At 42.8% G+C, this 21,520-nt stretch overlaps 1 protein-coding gene across 1 annotated transcript; it reads left to right on the top strand.

The window, feature by feature from the left end:
- Positions 1-10,410: 10,410 nt before the first annotated feature.
- On the top strand, positions 10,411-19,693 carry LOC123063321 (uncharacterized). The gene is made up of 4 exons (XM_044487071.1): positions 10,411-10,591; positions 10,970-11,289; positions 17,400-17,652; positions 18,630-19,693. Exons 3-4 carry the CDS (start codon positions 17,431-17,433, stop codon positions 19,191-19,193), a joined length of 786 nt encoding a protein of 261 aa, XP_044343006.1. The 5' UTR covers positions 10,411-10,591; positions 10,970-11,289; positions 17,400-17,430; the 3' UTR covers positions 19,194-19,693.
- The last annotated feature ends 1,827 nt before the right edge of the window (positions 19,694-21,520 follow it).

Raw genomic sequence — 21,520 nt, 5'->3', positions numbered from 1 at the left:
CGATGGGATTTTCATCTCCCCGGACACGGCGTCTAAAGTATCTTCGGGATGGAGGCCCTCTTTGGTCCTCCCGCACCCCGTCTTGTCCTCCTTCGCAGACATCTGGTATGGTGCCGGAGGCAGCATCCTTGCTAATACGGGATCTGTTGAGGCTTTGGGAAGGGGGCCGAACACCTAATTAGTTCCTCTTTCTTTATCCACCCCTGAAAGAAGATAGTTTGCTAGGTAACATATCACGATATACTTAACTACGAAGTGTTCGAAAGACAAGTGCTTACCGGGGTGTCTATGGTTGCAGTCAAGGCCGACGTCTTCGGAGGTGTCCGGCCAATGTTTTTGTTTCCCAAAAAATATCTTCCACGTCCCTTTGTGCATAGCACTGAAGAAGTGTTGGAGGGTTCATGGCCCTTCCGGACTAAACTCCCACATGCGGAGAGGCCTACGCTGGCATGGCAGGATTCGGCGGATCAACATTACTTGAATCACGTTGACAAGATCGATGTCCCTCTCGAGGAGGGTTCGTACGCGGCTCTGTAGAGTCCACACTTCGTCAACTGATCCCCAGTGCAGCCCCTTATTGACCCATGATGTAAGCTGTAACGGAGGGGCGGAACAGAACACAGGTGTAGCCGCCCACTTGGTGCTACGGGGTTTGGTAACATAAAACCACTCTCGCTGCCATTGATTGGAAGCTTCGGCGAAGGAGCCTTTTAGTCAAGGAGTGTTGGTAAGCTGGCTTACTACTGCACCGCCGCACTCCACTTGTTCCCCATCGACTACCTTTGGATTCACACCAAAGGTCTTGAGCCATAAGCCGAAGTGTGGGGGGATTCAGAGGAAGGCCTCGCACGTGACAATAAACGCCGAGATGTAAAGGAAAGAATCCGGAGCTAGATCGTGGAAATCTAGTCCGTAATAAAACATTAGCTCCCAGACAAAGGGGTGGAGAGAGAACCCTAGCCCTCGGAGGAAGTAAGAGATAAATACAACCCTCTCGCCAGATCTGGGGGTCAGAATAACCTGTCCTTGAGCAGGGAGCCTGTGGTGGATCTCCGCGGTCAGGTATCAGGCCGTCCGAAGCTTTGTAATATCCTCCTCTGTGACAGAGGAATCCACCCATCGACCTTGAGGGCTGGGTCCGGACATGATGGGAAGCTTGAAGCAATGAAGTCGAACCTTGGGTGCTAGAAACTCGAAGTTGGAGAGGTTAAGGAGAGGCTTGGTGTAAAAAGACGGCCCTTGGTTCCTTTATAAAGGCCACGGGTATTGAACGCCTCGTCCTAAGCCTAAAACCTGCCTATTCCCAGGGAATCTTTCCAGTGGAACGGTTGGGTTACCCACGCTTGTATTAATGAGGATCCCGCAATAAGGGGACATGATCTCTGCTCCGACAGAACGTGCCAATAAGGGCCACGCCTCGAAACGTGGAACAGAAAAGGTTCGAAATAACAACCGGACAGACGTGATATCATCTTGTAAAAAATTGTCGGCAGATGGGACTCGTGAAAAATTATATTCTCTGCAGTCGTGTGTGGTACTTATGTTGCAGATCCGGACACCTTCGTTTTATCCGAAGACTATCTTGGAGTATTCGGAAAGTGAAACCCATCTTGCAATGCCAAAGACAATCTGCGCGCCGAACACATTGTCATTGAAGCCTGGTCCAGGGGCTATTGAGGGAGTCCTGGACTAAGGGGTCCTCGGGCGTCCGACCTATTGGATATGGGCCGGACTGTTGGGCCATGAAGATACGAAGACCGAAGACTCTACCCGTGTCCAGATAGGGCTCTCCTTGGCATGGAAGGCAAGCTTGGCGACCGACTATGAAGATTCCTTTCTCTGCAACCGACCTTGTGTAACCCTAGATCCTTCCTGTGTCTATATAAACCGGAAGGCTAGGTCTGTAGATAACCCCCGAATAATCATAGCCAGGTTAGACTTTTAGGGTTTAGCCATTACGATCTCATGGTAGATCAACTCTTGTAATACTCATATTCAATAAGATCAATCAAGCAGGAACTAGGGTATTACCTCCATAGAGAGGGCCTGAATCTGGGTAAACATTGTGTCCCTCGTCTCCTGTTACCATCGATCCTAGACGCACAGTTCGGGACCCCCTACCCGAGATCCGCCGGTTTTGACACCGACACCTGCCAATGTCATTTTCTCTAGAAGACTGAGAACCGATAGGATTCTATTTGTATTTACACTGACATTCTTGTTGGAAATATGCCCTAGAGGCAATAATAAATTGGTTATTATTATATTTCCTTGTTCATGATAATCGTTTATTATCCATGCTAGAATTGTATTGATAGGAAACTCAGATACATGTGTGGATACATAGACAACACCATGTCCCTAGTAAGCCTCTAGTTGTCTAGCTCGTTGATCAATAGATGGTTACGGTTTCCTGACCATGGACATTGGATGTCGTTGATAACGGGATCACATCATTAGGAGAATGATGTGATGGACAAGACCCAATCCTAAGCATAGCACAAGATCGTGTAGTTCGTATGCTAAAGCTTTTCTAATGTCAAGTATCATTTCCTTAGACCATGAGATTGTGCAACTCCCGGATACCGTAGGAATGCTTTGGGTGTGCCAAACGTCACAACGTAACTGGGTGGCTATAAAGGTACACTACGGGTATCTCCGAGAGTGTCTGTTGGGTTGGCACGAATCGAGACTGGGATTTGTCACTCCGTGTGATGGAGAGGTATCTCTGGGCCCACTCGGTAGGACATCATCATAATGTGCACAATGTGATCAAGGAGTTGATCACGGGATGATGTGTTACGGAACGAGTAAAGAGACTTGCCGGTAACGAGATTGAACAAGGTATCGGGATACCGACGATCGAATCTCGGGCAAGTATTGTACCGATAGACAAAGGGAATTGTATACGGGATTGATTAAGTCCTTGACATCATGGTTCATCCGATGAGATCATCGTGGAACATGTGGGAGCCAACATGGGTATCCAGATCCCGCTATTGGTTATTGACCGGAGAGTCATCTCGGTCATGTCTGCATGGTTCCCGAACCCGTAGGGTCTACACACTTAAGGTTCGGTGACGCTAGGGTTATAGAGATATTAGTATGCGGTAACCCGAAAGTTGTTCGGAGTCCCGGATGAGATCCCAGATGTCACGGGGAGTTCCGGAATGGTCCGGAGGTAAAGAATTATATATAGGAAGTGCTATTTCGGCCATCGGGACAAGTTTCGGAGTCACCGGTATTGTACTGGGACCGCCGGAAGGGTCCCGGGGGTCCACCGGGTGGGGCCACCTGCCCCGGGGGCCACATGGGCTGTAGGGGGTGCGCCTTGGCCTATATGGGCCAAGGGAACCAGCCCCAAGAGTCCCATGCGCCAAGAGTAGAGGAAAAGGGAGAGTCCTAAAGGGGGAAGGCACCTCCGAGGTGCCTTGGGGAGGATGGACTCCTCCCCCCCCTGGCCGCACCCTTCCTTGGAGGAAGGGCCAAGGCTGCGCCTCCCCCCTCTCCCTTGGCCCTATATATAGTGGGGGGGAAGGGAGGGCAACCATACCTAAGCCCTGGCGCCTCCCTCTCCCTCCCATGACACATCTCCCTCCTCCCATAGCGCTTGGCGAAGCCCTGTTGGAATCCCGCTACTTCCACCACCACGCCGTCGTGCTGTTGGATCTCCATCAACCTCTCCTCCCCCCTTGCTGGATCAAGAAGGAGGAGACGTCGCTGCTCCGTACGTGTGTTGAACGCGGAGGTGCCGTCCGTTTGGCGCTAGGATCATCGGTGATTTGGATCACGACGAGTACGACTCCATCAACCCCGTTCTCTTGAACGCTTCCGCGCGCGATCTACAAGGGTATGTAGATCCACTCCTCCCTCGTTGCTAGATGACTCCATAGATAGATCTTGGTGACATGTAGGAAAATTTTAAATTTATGCTACGTTCCCCAACAATTCTCTCTCCTTCGACTAACTGAACATCGAATTACTGTGGTACATGCATCCTACTTCATATGAGCAGGGCTTATGTTTCGAAAAAAAAACAGTGTGAGTTTACTATCAAAGGGGATGCCTTGTTTCTCCAGGCCCGAGCTTAAAAACACATGACCTACTGTGACTAGGGTCCACTTGATTAGGTGCATGTGTTAGTTTTATGTTTTGTAACATGTTAGGCGTAGGCAGTATTTTTGGACTGAGGCCATTGATGCGTGCTTTAATTGTCAGCTTCAGTTTTGGAAAGTGCATACTACATTGAGGAATGTAGCATTTACAATGACTATTAGAATGCCCGTGCGTCACTACAGGCTACAATACATAAAAATGAATCAAACAAATAATTAACCTCGTCTTCAAGGCCAAAGCTTATTTCTCCCTCATACATCCGGCCATGTTTGGACATCAAACGGGCTCCCCAAAATCCAACACGTACAGTCCGGGATCCACCAATCCAGCCTATATGTGAGAAAGAAACATGTTTGTCCAAACTATTCACCATGTTGTCTCGGGAGGTCCCACAAAACCCCCACCCCACGACACACTTATCCCTTTACCTACCAGGCCCGTCCCTTCCCGCTCGGTTTCCGGTCGTAGCGGGACATTCTTCTTTCAAACCGGATGACCAACCTATACAGTCCGGGCTCCACTAATCCAGCCCATATGTGAGGAAGAAACATGTTTGTCCATACTATTCACCATGTTATCTTAGGAGGTCCCACAAAACCCCCACCCCACGACACACACATCCCTTTACCTACTGAGCCCTCCCCTTCCTGCTCGGTTTCCCATGGTAGCGGGACATTCTTCTTTCAAACTGGATGATGCCCACTATTTAATCTTGCTGACCTCAGATTTCTCTCTTCGATAACATTTCCTCTCACCCACAATCTCCTCTCGGCTCCTGCAGTAGGTTGGGGCCATGGGGCATCCTCCCACGTAAGGTGAATAAGAGATACATATATCTACAGACACAACAGTAGAGGTAGATGCTAATGTAGCTAACCGGTGTCGGTCCACATCTTCAGCTCAGGTCCTCACGTGAACACTTCCTTTTTCCAGCCTCACCTAATGATTTTCTCATGCTCTCTGAAGCAAACAACGCCATATTCTCATTGATTAGCAATTTAGGAGAGTAGTGAGTGATTTAAGAACTGAACGAGAAGCTAGCATGATATAGTTGATTGGTTGATTGGTTGTAGTACATCAATGGCTTTCCTCGACAATTAAGCATCCATATATGTTAGTACTACTGAAGGCTGACCTTGACATAAACATGTCCATTACAGTTGCTAGCTTCTGCCAGAATCCAAAGTCATAGTCTTTCTCTTGGATCTAACCAAGGGTTGAACTGCAGTGCAATGTCACGCTATAGGCACAGTTCGCGATGTTGCTTCCATCTCCTTCCTTCCCTTCCAGTCCACATTGCTCCCTCATTATCTTCTTTCTGCCAGCACTGCCATCTGCATAGCCTTCATTCTACTTTTCTTCAAGGTTTCATGTGAAAAGTATGAGGGCGCCGGCACACACTACAAATAAAATTCTCAATAATTAAGTGTCGTCTCCAGGATACCAACATCAAGTATTTTCTACTAACTCCGCTCCTAAATATAAGCCATTTTTGCAGTTCAAGGGTCTATTTGGTAACAAAAAAACATGAAATCAAATCAGAGCATCCAAAATGGAAGCCTATCATAAATTATTGAAGAATCCAAATCACTGCCATGATTCCACAAGGAACTGATCAAAGTGTCGACATATCTATCATAAAGTGTTTCATTTCTGTCATACAAAAATTAAAATAGCTCAACAAATGAAGTCAGAACCTGAACAATGGAAATTAGTTAAGATATTAGCGACAAGAGATTTTATGTTTAGTAGCAAGATTTAATAATCAAATGATCACTTTCATATGCATTATCAAAATTTTAGAGCATGTTCTTCCTATACATAACAGTAGACTTGGTACAAAATTCAGTAACGTTTTAAAAACTTCAAGTATCAATCCTAAAATTCAATATTACCTAATAACCTGAACTTCGACAACGATCTTTTAGAACATCATCAATAAGAAAACCATCTTCAATCTTTGACAAATCCCTAAACTTATTCCATCACGAGTCATGTTGCTCCTCCTAGATATAAATAGACATGAGAAGAGCACTTTCACCTAGATCGATTCCATGGGCGTTTGGGTAGTCATGTGGACCTAACACGGTGAAATTATATATGACATGGATTTTTCTTTCAAGAATGAGATGTTCGTGCTTTTATTGAGCTCAGACCAACAGGAAATTGCAGCCAATAGGAAGAGAACAAAGAAGCTCTTGTATGCACACACCTGAGATTCAAGAATGCTCATTTCCTAACTCCAGCCCACATAATTTATTCTTAGAATCCTGCTTGAAAACACGAGCTATACTTATTCTTCTCAATATGAATAGAAGACAACACCAAACGACAACTCTAAACTGAATATCCGGGCTGGAACGAAACAACGCTTGTCTAGCTAACACACTCGTACAATAACTGAACACTGTAAAAGGCTGACAAAATATCTCTCTCAAAAACACAACCCATAACTGAATAATCATGGCGAAGTACATATCTCTCCAGAAAGAGGTCATGTCACCAACGGACATCTGTTACTCGTTCTGCATAGCAAAAGTCGCAAACATGCAAATGACTATCACATTCACTTCTGACTACAATATGTTGAAACGACCGAGAGAGAGAGAACTCACCACATATTTTTTGTAACAAAAACATCATTACATCCCAGTCAGCACAATTTGGTTGTTTGTTTGTTTGTTGAGTTCTACCACATAAAGCTAATAACCAACATATAATCTAGTTTTGTTTCACCTTTAATAGTAAAGCGGGAACCTAGACGAGAAATAATTTGGTGTGGAAGATAATGCCGCATATCATAGTAGCTAGCAGGAATGTCGCATGCTTTCATCCAAGTCATCTATACTCATAAGGCTTGCGATGATGGATGAGCATGTGGTATAATCCTCCCCCCTTTAAAATGCATGGTTAAAACTAAAATATATCGGAAAGAACTATGGATATTAGATACGATAATCTAGCATGACAAACTGGGCACACAAAAAAATACAATTCACAATACACAACAATAACTATATTTTTTATAAAGCGAATATATTAATATCATGAAAATACTAATTACACCTAGCTTCTGCATCAACAAGATGTCAAAAGACCACAAACGAGATAGTGGTTTCACTTGTATTAAGCAGAAAATGGTGTTACATAGTTACATGCTTGAGAAACCATACTTGAGATGGACGTACATGACTATTGCTAGCAACAGTGCTGCTGTTTTTTGTACAATATGAAGAAAAGCTCTATTGACAGAAACACGAGGCAAAACAACCTTTCTTTGTTACTCCAACAGAAACACGAGGCAAAACAACCTTTCTTTGTTACTCCAACTGAAGAAGTAGGAAGAGTATATAAACGGCATGGCATATCTAACCAATAATCGATGAATTGCGTTGTTGTGGGACAGTAGCACAATGCCGATGCTAGTAATGTACTTGATTGTTGTTGCTCAACACCAAGTAAGCTGAGCGAAATGGAGGTTTCTTCTTTGCAATACCAAATATATTGCAATAATAAATGCTGATAACGTTAGGGGAACATCCATGCGGCCACAGTACCTATGCAAATATACAAGAGAAACATCAGAACTCCAAGTTGTAGCCATATTAACAGGAACTGACAACCAAATGTAGCAGTCCTTCCCTCTTAAGCAACCCCTCCCCACCTCAATTACATGTGCACACAAAGAAAAGCATATAGCATAAATTATTATGATCATCTGAAACAATGTGACGAAGCTCTTATCTAGTAAAAAAATGCTACGAAGTGAGCTGAAGCAATCAAGCAACATCTATAAGCTGATACCTCAGAAGTATACTTAAATGCACTGATACTTCTGACTCAATAAATTGAGTGATAAGATGGGGAATTCAATGATGAAAAGGTAATCCATGAGGCCTAATTCTCATTGTGTCTAGTGATCCCACGATCAGAATGGTAAGTATTTGCATCAAGCTAAAGCTACAACTTCCAGACTGAAGGTTCCAATGTCAACATTTGAGTTAATTGCTACCTTCTTGCCTCTAAATCAAGAATTCCCAGCCAATTTAAAGAGTGAGTGAGCCAACACAATTTTTTACTGGTGGCTATCATCTCAAGAACCCAGGTGTGCACTATGACCACTTCACAACGACTGCGAGCATACCTAGCACATTTATACCAAAAATTGTGACTAAATACCACATAAATTACAGTAATCACAACAAAGTTCTAGTACACTGCAGTATAAAAAACAACAAATGCGGGGCTTCCTTACAACATAAGGATGGGCATGAGAGCGCAGATGTGGAGCAGAAGTGGGACACGTAGCGCGTCGGAGGGGTGCCACAGACGAGCCTAAATTTAAGTACTCGTGGTCATCGGCACGGATTACGACGGTCATGGCGGCGGTGAACACCTAGCAGCAGGTGACCACGCCGCCGCCCGCGCTGCTGAACTCGTCTTCCTTGTCGACCTCCCATTGGCCGCCATCCACGCTACCAGGACGTGCGGCACCCCCGACCTTGAGCGTTGTACATGGCGTCGATGGCGTCCATATTTCGAGGGGCGGGGGCGACGCGTCGAAAGGCCATGCCCGTCGTGGCGTTGATATAGATCATGGGGTGGCGGTGGCGCATGGTGAGAAGGAGCAGAAAGGTTGCGGCCGGCAAGCGGCGGGGCATGTGTGCGGCGGCATGATGGGCGATTGTGAGGAGGAGTAGGGAGAAGAGCCTGGGTGGGGATCGCAGGACGCGTGGTCGTGAGTGAAAATCGATCCCTCTATCGACCGGTTATGAAAGTTAGGATTTGAAATTGAATGTCCTAAAACTGAATTTTATTGTATGGTAACGTGCTATCGATTTCTTCCTATTTGTAACATGTCTGGTTAGGAAACTTTGAAAAGATTAGGATTTTTTTTAATAGGAGATGGAAAAACCAACGGGAGGAGATGATGGTGGGAGGTGAGATGGAAACAAATCAGACGAAATAAAACCGTGGAGGTGACGCTACCAATATGACATTAGGAGTAGAGATTTGCTTTTCAAATTTTTATTAAAGATTGATCATGACTCATTCCTTTCCATATAAAAGTTACCAAATACTACGAAAATTGATCTTACTAAAGATTGATCATGATTTATTCTTTCCATACAAAACTTACTAAATACTATTGAAAATTGATCTTATTAGCAGATAAAATCGGTTTAAATAGACCGTGAATAAAATCCGGTTTAAATGTGTTGGTGGGATAAAAAACGGTGTGGAAGGATTAACCGGAGTGAGGCGAGACTACCAACTGCTCTATTAGGAGTAGAAATATAAATTGGAAAGCAAATTCCATGATTCTATTAAATGTCAACTTATCAGCATTTTCATTTCATTTTTATCATTTTTAGGCTCCATTGTTCTGGTGGAAACGACATATGCTCCTCCCCTGCATGACTTACTCCTGTTGTTTGTTTCAGATATTCAGTCTAAGATCTAAATTTCACCAATATATGTCTTTCGTTTATGTTTCCTGATGTGTTTTAGATGAACCGAATCAGTTGTGTTTGTATGGATACTAGCTAATGGCGTAGCATTGATAACATAACCATGTAGTGTCGAAAGAAGGTATGTGGAACAAGACATAAGCCTATTTCATGACGAAAACGAGCAACCAAATTGCTATCCACGTTGCCATGAAGCAGTAGTCAGAAAACTGAACGACGAGCAACTCGCCATCCACAGGCATGACCATCACATCCCACTTCTCAAATTTTCCGTACCGCGCCATGACCTCCCCAACCGGCAATTCAACCGGCACTTGAAATTCCATACCTCGCTTTCGTAGTCCTCACCATCCATATGTCAATTATTGTCGATCCATCATTAAAGCTGGGCATGCCGAGCATGCCATCAATCTAAAATAGATTAGCGCGACTAGAAACAACATCAACTAGATTAAAGCTGGACGAGGAAGACGTGCAACGCTAGGCGCGGCCGTCGACGAGCTAGAATCTCTCAGATGGTGATGTTGTCCAGGAGGCCAGAGAGGAGAGAGAGGCGGCTCGTCTAACGTACGGCCCACACACTGACGTGTGGGCCCGGACCCACCCGTCAGCGGCCCAACGGCAGGGAGCCGTATGTCAGGGGATCCGGCTCCGGAGGAGAGAGGCGTCGCTACTCCGACATGGTCGCTCTGGATCCGTCCGAGGAGCAAATATGCAAGAGCGGTGGAGTTGTGGTGGTTTTTTTTGGAGTTGTGGTGGTGCTTCTCAATCTCTTTGGCGGGATGTATACTATGGGCTGGGCCAAGCCCATCTCTTCGGCTCGGGGGCGTCGGGCGTACTGACTCGGTGTTGCTACTTCCTCACGCTCGCTCCGCCGCCGCCGCCGCCACCGCCGCCGCCTCGTCCCTCCCGCCCCAAACCAAATCGTTGTCCTCTCCGCCCAACTCTCTCCACCTCCGGAGCCTTCGCCACGACATGCTCCACTTCTCATACCGTCTTTCCCGGTGCGTCTTTTTCTGTCTACCTGTGTACATTATTCTCGTAGGCACCACACACGCGCGCTGGAGAATTGATTTTTGTCTCTTGATTCACACCAACATTGTGTTTTGCGCTAGAGTTCTAATCTAGCGGATATTTTACTACGGAGTATTTCACTACGCCTGCTCTCATCCCACCGTACTAGCTAGCTACAATACTGCAATTATCAACCAATTTTCAAGGCTCTTCAGTAGGATTGCAGTTTTATTTTCAGATCCAGCGGATATTTTATTTCACATATATGGTGAACCAATGAGAGTCGTATGACTGCAGTTTGGTTCTTGCAAATTATAACATCTCTGTATATTACGCGAGCCTGACTATAAATTGCTCTCTTGTGATAGATCTGCTTACGGATCCTGGTTTATGGCAAGGAACATCGGATTAAAAGGCGCGAAGGAATGGGGGAAGCCGAATTGGTGCCGGCGCCTCCCTTATGCCAATGATCTTCTCCGCACCTCAAGTAGTTCCCTAGGTGAACATTTTGCGACCACCAAAGGGACAGATAGCGCAGAAGTCCATGTTAGCTATCCTGCTAACCGTGATGATGGTGGTTATGTAAGCTCGGCCTACGTCATTAAGAACACCAGCCATCGCCACGGTTCTATATACGCAAGAGACTCTGGTCTTCGGGGACAATGCCGTATTACTGAGCGTGGTGAGAGTAAGTGTTCCAAATCTCTTCCCTATCTTCTTCCAGTTTATTGTTATGATATTTGACAAGCAAAGCGGTTTATCGACTAAAAACTTGACTCTGAGTCTGAACATACATCATTATGTTTTGGAATATGCAATGTATATCTGGAATGTCCTAATGACATTGTGTGTAGCAAAAAAATGAATCTACATGTATGATCTTTAATATAAACATCTAGGAAATTTGGTGATAGATAATGGACAGTTAGAATCTTGACAGTAGTCCTGTAGCCCTATAAATAGGCCCATGGACACGAAGCCAACAGGCAATATGCTTAATGATCCATGTGATGCTGTAGTAATAGTTCTTAAGTTCCACTGAGGGTGTCAGTATAAGAGAGTACAAGATTCATTATCTTAAGTTGCTTTTTGGAATTGCAGCATCTTTTGATTTTAAGTTGGTCCGGTAGCCCTATCAGATAAAGAATGCACAGTCAATAGTTTTTTAGATGATCAGGGGGCAAACCCCCTTCCCCGCCCCCGCTCCATTATGTATTAATGAAACCAGGGAAACCAGTGACAAAAACAACAGCAACGCACGTTTATAGCAGACAAAGAAATCTAAAAACAGCAGCCGAAGACTACTGCCACTAAGTATAAAGACACCACAGCAACCGAAGCTGCACCGCCAGTTCACACACAGTCAGCAGATTGGTGAAACCTGGGCGATGGGGCTCTAACTTCTGCTGCTTATTACAAGGGAGATAAAACAAAATTAAACCACTAGTTTTATAGATGTTACATCTTCCATAGCTAATCGCCCAAGCACCCAGCACCTCGACGTCCAGCGTGGTTGCTAGGTGAATAACTCCTCTTTTTTCAGCTGCCAGCGCCCTCTGGTGAGTTCCTGGTCCCTTGAGTTTCTTCACCAATGGTGTACTAGGCGAGCAGAGCAGATCCAGTGATGTGACGGGGCTGAGGAAGCTTTGCTTGTTTGTCTGTTTACCAGGGCTTCTGGGAGGGGAGTCAAGCTTCATCCTGCAGTCGGGAGGCAGGCTATCACTCCCCAGATTCAGGTTGTTTCACAGCACCTGACTGGAAACACCTTCAGTGTTTTTGTCAGCGGCAACTACCCCACTGAGATCTGAAGGGGGAACTTCAGGAAGCAAGATATCACCCACAGAAGTTCTCCACTTTCAGTAGGGGTTCCTCCTTGTAGAGGATCAACCACTTCCTCGTTGTCCTCAGAATTAGTAGCTACACTTGTTTGATATCAATCCAATACACATTGTCAAAAATCATTGAGTTCCTGAATTTCCAGATGCACCACAGAACACAGGAACAAACAGAGTTCAAAGCACTTTTCTTTTTGTTGACAGGCCAAACTTTGCAATAGAGAGGTAGTCAGGTCCTAGATTAACACCAAGGAACTCAGAGGCCAAAAGCCAAATTTTTTGGCCACCACGCAATCAAAGAATAAATGATTGATGCTTTCAGTTTCATTGCAGAAAGCACACTCAGGGGGTTTCAGGATCCCTCTTTTGCTAAGTTGTTTTTAGCATAGATTAAAATAGCCCACAAAATAGCCGCGATAGCTGCGCTATAGCTGCCGAGAAGCCTCGCCACTACGCTGTGGCTGCTGCCGCGAAATCCTCCACAAACCCATCTAAATGGCTCAACAATGAGCAAAACCCTCCAGAAATCTTCTCTCCCACCAGAAAAATTTCAGCTATTTGCCGCGATTGCCCGCTATGGCCGCCGCTATAGCTGCCGGGAGAGGCCGCCGCGAAATCGTTTCTCCCGCGATTTTAATCTATGGTTTTTAGTCATTAACTTGTTGTGAGATGACAACCATAGGAAAACTTGTACTCTAGGTGGGGTCACTATATTCTAGATAGAGGAAATATAGACAGGCTGCACTCCCTAAAGTTAATTATACTATAAAGTGAGCTTGTGGTGAATTCTCCCTTGATTCATATTGCCACACCAGGGAATTGAGTCCCCTTGACGATTTGCTCTAATTCATACCAGCTTTCCATCATATGTGGAGAGAAGGTTATTCTAAATGTCAATCTAATCTCTTGGCCATTCCAAATCTCAGCAAGAGTAGCACACTGCTGCTGGCAGATGGAATATAAAGGCTAGCATTGGACAGATAGAGGGGATGTTCCAAACCAAATATCCTCCCAGAATTTGATATTGGATCCATCTCCTACCACCCATCTATAGCCAAATTTAAGAGCTTTGGCAGCCCACATGACCCCCTGCCAAAATCTGGAAGTCGTGGGTATTAGTCGAAAGATATTGGCAGAGTCCCTCACATACTTGTTATCTATGATGGTTCTCCAAATGTTTCCTTCATCCTTAATACATCTCTTCACCGAGTTTCCTAACAAACAAAGATTAACATATTGTGTTATGAACCCCTAGTCCACCATGATCTTTCTTCGTGCAGACTACATGCCAATTGGCGAGGTGGAGTTTTCTATTCCCCTCAAAATCAGTCCATAGGCAAATAAACTGGGATACTAGATAGCCAAGCTTTGATCAAAGTTAGTTTTGCAGAGTATGAGAGCAATTTCCCCCTCCATCCTGCAATTCTTTTCAGAATCTTGTCAATTAGTTGTTGGAGGTCTTCTCTTCTCAGCTTATCATAGTGCAAAGGAATCCCTAAGTACTTAATGGGAAAAACACCCATAGTGCATCCCAAAATCTCGGCAAAATTAATGGTATCATCTGGAGGTAGACCTATAGGAATCAGCTCACTCTTAGCATAGTTAATTTTCATGCCAGAAACTTTTTCAAAGCATGTCAACACTGTTTTCAGATCACTAGCTTTTTGCTCATTGTTTTCTAGGAATAGTATTCTGACATCTGCATATTGTAAGCAAATGACTCCTCCAGGAATATGCTCTGAGTACAAGCTACTAATCATCCCATTAGTAGCTGCCTTATAGCGCGTCCAAGTTAAAACATCTACCACTAGGTTAAAGAGAAGGGAGGAGAAGGGGTCTCCTTGTCTCAATCCTTTACTAGTTGCGAAGAAGTTCCCTTCAATTCCATTAATTTTAACCCCTACAGATCCTAGATGAGTAATTTGTTCGATCCATTTAACCAAAGTAGACCAAACCCTGTTTTCTCCAGGAGGTCCATGAGAAAATCTGTATTGACCCTATCAAATGCTTTTTCATAGTCTAATTTTCGAACAAGCCATGGGTTACCAGAATGGTAAGTGGAGTGCAACACTTCATGTGTTGTAACCACACTCTCAAGTATATATCTCTCTCCTTGATGAAAGCTGATTGATTACTAGATGTCAATATATTCATCAAAAGAGCTAACATGTTAGTCAGGACTTTAGTAAAGACCTTAAAGATGCAATTGAGGAGACTAATTGGTCTAAATTTTCTCATACTAGTTGCATCTTTTTCTTTAGGGATAAGAGTTAGGACAACAAATTAAGTCATCAAACAAGGCCATAATGTCTTTTTTGATGGTTCCCCAAAAATGTTGCAGGAAGAGGAAGGAGAGACCATTTGGGCCTCGAGCCGCATCTGCATAAGAGCTAAAGATTGCCTCCTTCACTTCCTCTTCAGAGAAAGGCTTTTGTAAGGAAATATTATCCCTGCTGGTGACTTTTTCTCCATCAGAGAAGAATCTACCATCTAAAGTAAAACCTGATTCATCCTCTTTTTTCAAAAGGTCCTTGTAGTATAAAGAAGTTATGTCCAACGTACCTTTAGTATCAGTAACAGACCCATCTAGACCATCTACAGAATTAATCAGAGTTTTCCTCCTCCTTTGATTAGCTACTGCCTGGAAATATTTAGTATTCCTATCTCCGTGCAGTATATCCCTATCTCTAGCTCTTTGTCTAGCATAGGTTTCTTCCTTAAGCCAAATTTTTTGAAGCTCTTGAAGAATGATTTTCATCCTATCTATCTCAAGATCAAAGAGAGGTTCAGTCAAGCTCATCATACTCAGTTGACAAGGAGTTCTTACTCTTCATAATGTCAGCATTAATATTACTACTCCACCTTTTGGTGAATTTCCTAAATCTCCTGGCTTTTTCCTACGAAGTGTTAATAGCTTTGGCACTTTTAACACGGGCATTCTAGTTTTTCTCTACAAGCTCTTTAAAATGTTCCCTAAGTAACCACCATTTTTAAAATTTATAACTATTGCTTTTTTCGCGCCGGGGTGGGGGGGGGGGGGGGGGGTTACTCACCCCTAAGACCCAGAGGAGAGGGGTGTGGTCACTACCTGTCCTAAGAAGGGCTTGAGAGTTGCTTAAAGGAAAAAATGGCATCTGGTTCAATAGTAGAAAAAAATTCTATCTATGGTAGACATGATCAAGTTCTCCTTCTTATTTGCCTAGGTAAATTGCCTTCCTGACATTCTGATCTCTAATAGACTCCAGACTTCAGCCCAAGCATTAAACTTGTCACTCCACGAGTGGTTGATATTACCATTACTTTTTTGAGGGGGGGGGGGGGGGGTTACTCACCCCTGAGACCCAGAGAAGAGGGGAGTGGTCATTACCTGTCCTAGGAAGGGCTTGAGAGTTGCTTAAAGGAAAAATGGCATCTGGTTCAATAGTGCAAAAAATTCTATCTATGGTAGACATGATCAAGTTCTCCTGGTTATTTGCCTAGGTAAATTGCCTTCCTGGCATTCTGATCTCTAATAGAATCCAGATTTCAGCCCAGGCATTAAGCTTGTCAATCCAGGAGTGGTTGATATTACCATTACTTTTATCCTTCTGATATATAACTAGGTTGAAGTCACCCCCAAGCAGAGTTGGTTGGTGATCATCAATGAACAAACTATGTAATTCAGAAATGAGGTCATGCTTGCCCTCATCATAGGGAGACCCATATACAACAACAACAACAACAACAACAACAAAGCCTTTAGTCCCAAACAAAGCCTTTAGTCCGCTATGCACTGGAGCTTCTGGAGGCCTTCGCTGAATATGCCCAAACCATCTCAGACGATGTTGGACAAGCTTCTCCTCAATTGGTGCTACCCCAACTCTATCTCGTATATCATCATTCCGGACTCGATCCTTCCTCGTGTGGCCATACATCCATCTCAACATACGCATCTCCGCTACACCTAATTGTTGAACATGTCGCCTTTTAGTCGGCCAACACTCCGCGCCATACAACATTGCGGGTCGAACCGCCGTCCTGTAACAATGAATCTAAGATTTTACCACAAGCTCTAATCTCTAAGTTACATGAAATAGAAAATCTAAGAGAAGTCCAGTCAACTATATCAAAGATATCACTATCAGCACCTACTAGGATGACCCCAGAGACGCCAATAGCAGGCAAATGTTGCAAGGTAAAAATTCTTATTACCACTAATAGATTTAAGGAAAACTGTAGAAAGCTGCTCTTTCTTTGTCTCCTGGAAAGCAATAATACTAGGGTTAATCTTGGCAATCATATCCAAGATGCATGTTTTTTTGCCAGGGGTGGTGATCCCTCTAATATTCCAGAAAGGCAATTCATTTTGAAAAGGCTTTCCTGGGGTGCTTGCCCCGTCCATATTTAGAGATTTTAGACCAGATCATACTATGATCATCTAACATAGAAGGAATCCCTTTTAGCACTTCAGGGGTAATAGGTGGATCTAACAAGTCATTAGAGTCAGGCAGCCCTTCAGGCTCACTGCACTCATCACAAGCTCTAGCATGCCTATTACCAGGGTAATAAGAGCTATGTTTTTCACCAGGATCAAGTCCCTGTTTGGTGAACTTATCAGGAACATCATCCTTATGAAAGATAATTGCTACTAGTGTCCAGTGTCTATGCTAGTGGTTTGATTTTTGTGTGAGCAGTATATGCTAATACGTATAGCCAAAAGGTTAGCTATCTACAACATGCTTAGTTATGTATATGCACAATTAGTGTTTGTATTATAGCCATCTCAATCTGCAACAATGTTGTTACAGTTGGTGCCAATTCATAGTTTTCTTTATTACTAAGAGTGTATAATGCATTTTGTCCTAGCAATTTTTTAGAGTTCACATTAATAAATAAGTCTCATGTAAACTCATGTATTCATACCAAACTGGAAATGGGAGAGGAGGATATTTTGATGTGTTTACCTTATTGTTTATTAATACAGATGTTTTTTTGGTGAAGCACAACTGGAGCCAATGATGATAACAGAACCCACAGATTGCTGGCCTGATAGGGCAAGGTGTTGTGTGCATTATACTAGTTGCATGATGCAAATTTTCTCATTAAAGTTGGCTAGAATTTCTACTAACATGGACTCCATACAACTATATGGATACATAGCAGTGCGGGATTGTCAAGATCAATTGCTTAATTATGTTATTAATCATAGCAGGGATGATCCCATCATTATGCGACAGGTGCATATCTTTACTTGCACAAATTGTTTGAAATAATTCATTTATTTTAATTTGTAAGTTCAATCCCATCACATGCATTGCACAAAATGGATCGAAATATAAACATTGTTTGGGTATATACTTCAAGTACTTCATCTCTTTTTAATCATTAAAGTTGGGATCGAAGGTGGAATATTGTACATGCTTAATATCTTTTATCTCATGTGGATTGGTATATGTAATGAAAATACTATTAATTATGTTCTTAGTTTTGTTGTGATGTTCTTAGTTCTTAATAAATAACACATGCTTAGTTTATTTTTATTGTCGTTCTTTAAATAAGTATTTCATAATGCATTGATTTTTACCTATTTAATAATATTTTTGTGTTATGGTTGCATATCTTCTTCCATGTGCTTAACTCTATTAAAAAGTGTCATACCGAAATTGTGAAAATAACTATTATTTGTCCACTATGTTACCAATTGGAGAATCATGTTGTGGAATTACAATTAGTTAGACGAAACTTACTACTGGAACTATAGTGTGTAATTTAGTGATCTATTAACCAGTAATAGACTAATATGTATTTAATTAATATCAAGTCGGATAATTTTGGACCCTTAATTCTTGTAAGACAATTACTCCTATAAACATTTGAGGTGTTGGTGATGCTGGCTCTATTTTATGGATTTTATTTTCGTGGATTCTTGTATGCAAATATGTGTGTGGTTGGAGGATGTTATACCAAGATGAGTTTGTCCTTTTGCATATATGTAGCATGTTTATGGTTAATTATGTTTGGTTTAGCAATGTTAAGTGTCATGTGCAACCGACTTATGTTTATGGTGAAAAAACTCACATTATTTTAGTTTTTTGTGAATAGAAATAATTTTTTTCATTTATTTGAGTTCCATTTCCAATTGGCTGTAGGAGAAGTATAAGCTTTAGATAATTCTGGTGTTACCATGAGGAGCTACTTAATAATAATCTTGCAGGGTTCTCTCATTGAGATGACTGGACCTAAGCGAGGCATCTCAATGACTTCCTCTGTTCTAATAGAGTTTGACATGAGGATTAAGATAGGAGAGCAAGAAGAAGATGATTTACAATTAGTTGACGGGGTAGCAGACTACTGCAATCTAACCATGCCTTGCACGCCATTCACGAATCGCATTCATGGGGATTGTGGTGCAGTTGACATCACTTTAGCAATGTTGTACAGGGCAGTGGAGGCAACAATAGAGGTTAACGTATCAAAACTGCAGAGTGGATTCAATTTGTCTCTCAGTTCGTTCGTGTTTATCCGTGGGTCACCTCACAGAATTGAGCTCTTTCCTGGCACTATTGGCGAGTCATGTAGCTTAAGAAGACGTGTGATTTCCGTAACAAAGGATACTCCGATGCATCTAAAGTTCAAATATGGTCAAGAAGGCTCTAAAAATGGTGAGCTTGAACGCTGCTGCTACTTCAAAGCGAGCATCCATGGACGTGCCTGTCGACAAATAAAACTTAAGCCTGCCTTTATCTCAGTGAAGGTGACTTGGTCTGCTGTTTTTTGAGTAATGTGGCTTAAGAAGATCCATGATTGCCGTAGAGATGGATACTTGGATGCATTTGAATTTCAAATACGGCCAGAAAGGGCTCTAAAAATGGTGATCCTGGACACTGCTGTTACTTCCAAGCGAACATCCATGGATGTGCCTGTCAACAAATAATGCTTCAGTTTGTCTCTATCTTGGTGAAGGGTGACTTGGTCTCATGGTTTTAAATAGCCCGCTATAGCTCCGCTATAGCGTTTAGAAAAGGCCCCGCGCTAAGAGTCTTTTGTTCAAACACTTGAGCAAACATTTTAAATAGCTCGCTATAGCTCCGCTATAGCACGCTATAGCATTTAGCTGAGGTCCACCGTACCGCTAAGAGGCTTAGCGCGCTATTTAAAACTTTGCTTGGTCTGCTGTGCTAGACTAATAAGTCATTGTTTGTTTCATATATGAATCTTATCCGCGCCATTTGATCTTGCTGGATGTATGCTTGCTTGGCACCAGATGGATGTTGCAGATTTTGTGCTGGTGGAACTGAGTATTGTTATGTGCCTTTGATGTTTCAATGAGAAGCAGATGATAATATAATGTCTTCTGCCAGTACTCTAGGGATGGCTTATTATTTTTCATAAAGGTAATCTCTGCGTAAGCACTGCAGAAAAATTAACTGCAGTCGATGTGAATAAGAAATATAAAATTGTCCCTACTGTGGAATTACTGAAATGTTTGCTCTTTCTAAGGTCAAAATAAACTAACCAGTGTCCCCTTGGTTCAAAGTGTATTTTTGCATAAAGTTCTTCGTCCTTCAATCCAAAGTGTATTTTTGCCTAAAGTTCCTCTAGATTCAGGCTAGATGCAGTGTTCATATGCATGGCATGTAACACTAACAGAGGCTGATATTTCAAGTGAAACTGAGATAACGTCACAAGATTAATTCCTGTTTATACAGGGGAAATGAGTTCAAGGCAACAGTTTACATCAAGTTAGTTTTATAAGCTACAAGTGACCATCGGGACAAAAAATTTATCTGACCGACAACAGTGCTCCACGTATAGTGAAGAAAGCAAGAATAAATTGTATCAAATTTCTACGCATCGAGCTCTTATGATGACACTAAACCATGGCACCAGTACCAAGCGTTAGAAGTCGGGATGCCATGTCGCGCCCTTTGTCATGTTGCGTGTTTGGCTGAATCGTTGGGGTGATGATTTAGTTGATGAGTTGTCTAATGCAATGCGAAAAGATTGCTCATCTGATCACGCAGACTGCATTTCCAATTCAGGCATTCTCAGCAGATCATTAATCCTTGCATCCTCTAACCCTGTCTTCAGCCACCTTCTGAGCTTGGATTGTTGCTAATATCATCAGGATATTCCCCTGCAGCAGAACCAAGAAAACAGAATCAGTGGCATCATCAATGCTCTGAAGTTAATTAACTATCCAACTCTCCTGATATTTGTAAGAATCATGTTCTCACTGAACTAATTTACAAATGCAAATTATCATAACACCAATTTGAAATGTGATAATCGTGCTTCCCTCCACACTCAAGAGAGTTTCAGGATTACTATTGACATATGCGATTTTAAGTACGCAACAGGTGCAAGGTTTTTTAAGTGGCATTAAACCACATTTATAGCATTTCAAGATAAAAACTCGATAAACCACTCAAGAGTATCAGAAACAATGAAGCATGATCTGAATCTGATGGAGCAATCTATCCGTAAAAAAAGAATTCGTCAGAAACAATGAAGGACACATTGACATTAGACGAAACTTAAGTCGGCTGAAAGAAGCAGCATTGTGAATGGTTGAAGCTGGTAGATGCGATGGCTGAAGCAAAATGCATGTACATGTACTAGAAAAGAAGCGCACACTAGCAAAGGTTGAAGCAAAAGTTAATTTCCATCGATACATAGGTGAGAAACATCGAGGCATAATGCACTATGTAGTACCTGCCCGACACCAATCACATTCACATCTCCGCGACCTGGCTAGTTGGCCAGGTGATGGCGATGGGACTGTTCAAGCATTAGATGGACGGCATAAGTGCACTCTGGATGTGTTTTGACTTTTGACAAAGAGAAACAAGAGTAAATTTGTTAGCAGCGGAAAGAAACAGAGAAAGAACGCTTTGAAGAGAAAACCTAAGTGACTAATGTTTGTGTCATCGCTTATATATTCCACTTTGATTTAATTGACCCCTCAACCAGCAATCATCTAACTGGATGAAATGTAGATGTGAACTGAATATGAAATTTTGACAGTTGTGCACTGAATGAATTGACAATGCCAGAGGACAGATGCAATGTATAAAGTCCCATTAGTTAAAAAAATTAGGTGAA

This window comes from Triticum aestivum, chromosome 3A (genome assembly GCF_018294505.1).
Source record: "Triticum aestivum cultivar Chinese Spring chromosome 3A, IWGSC CS RefSeq v2.1, whole genome shotgun sequence".
Classification (NCBI taxonomy): Eukaryota; Viridiplantae; Streptophyta; class Magnoliopsida; order Poales; family Poaceae; genus Triticum; species Triticum aestivum.
Note: the sequence above shows the minus strand (reverse complement) of the source record. Positions and strands in the feature narration are given on the sequence as shown.

What these genes read in the sequence shown, in the direction of transcription:
- LOC123063321 (XM_044487071.1), top strand. Translation starts at nt 17,431, where the DNA reads ATGATGATAACAGAACCCACAGATTGCTGGCCTGATAGGGCAAGGTGT. An exon ending in ATCCCATCATTATGCGACAG is followed by an intron (nt 17,653 to 18,629) that starts GTGCATATCTTT and finishes ATAATCTTGCAG; the next exon opens with GGTTCTCTCATTGAGATGAC.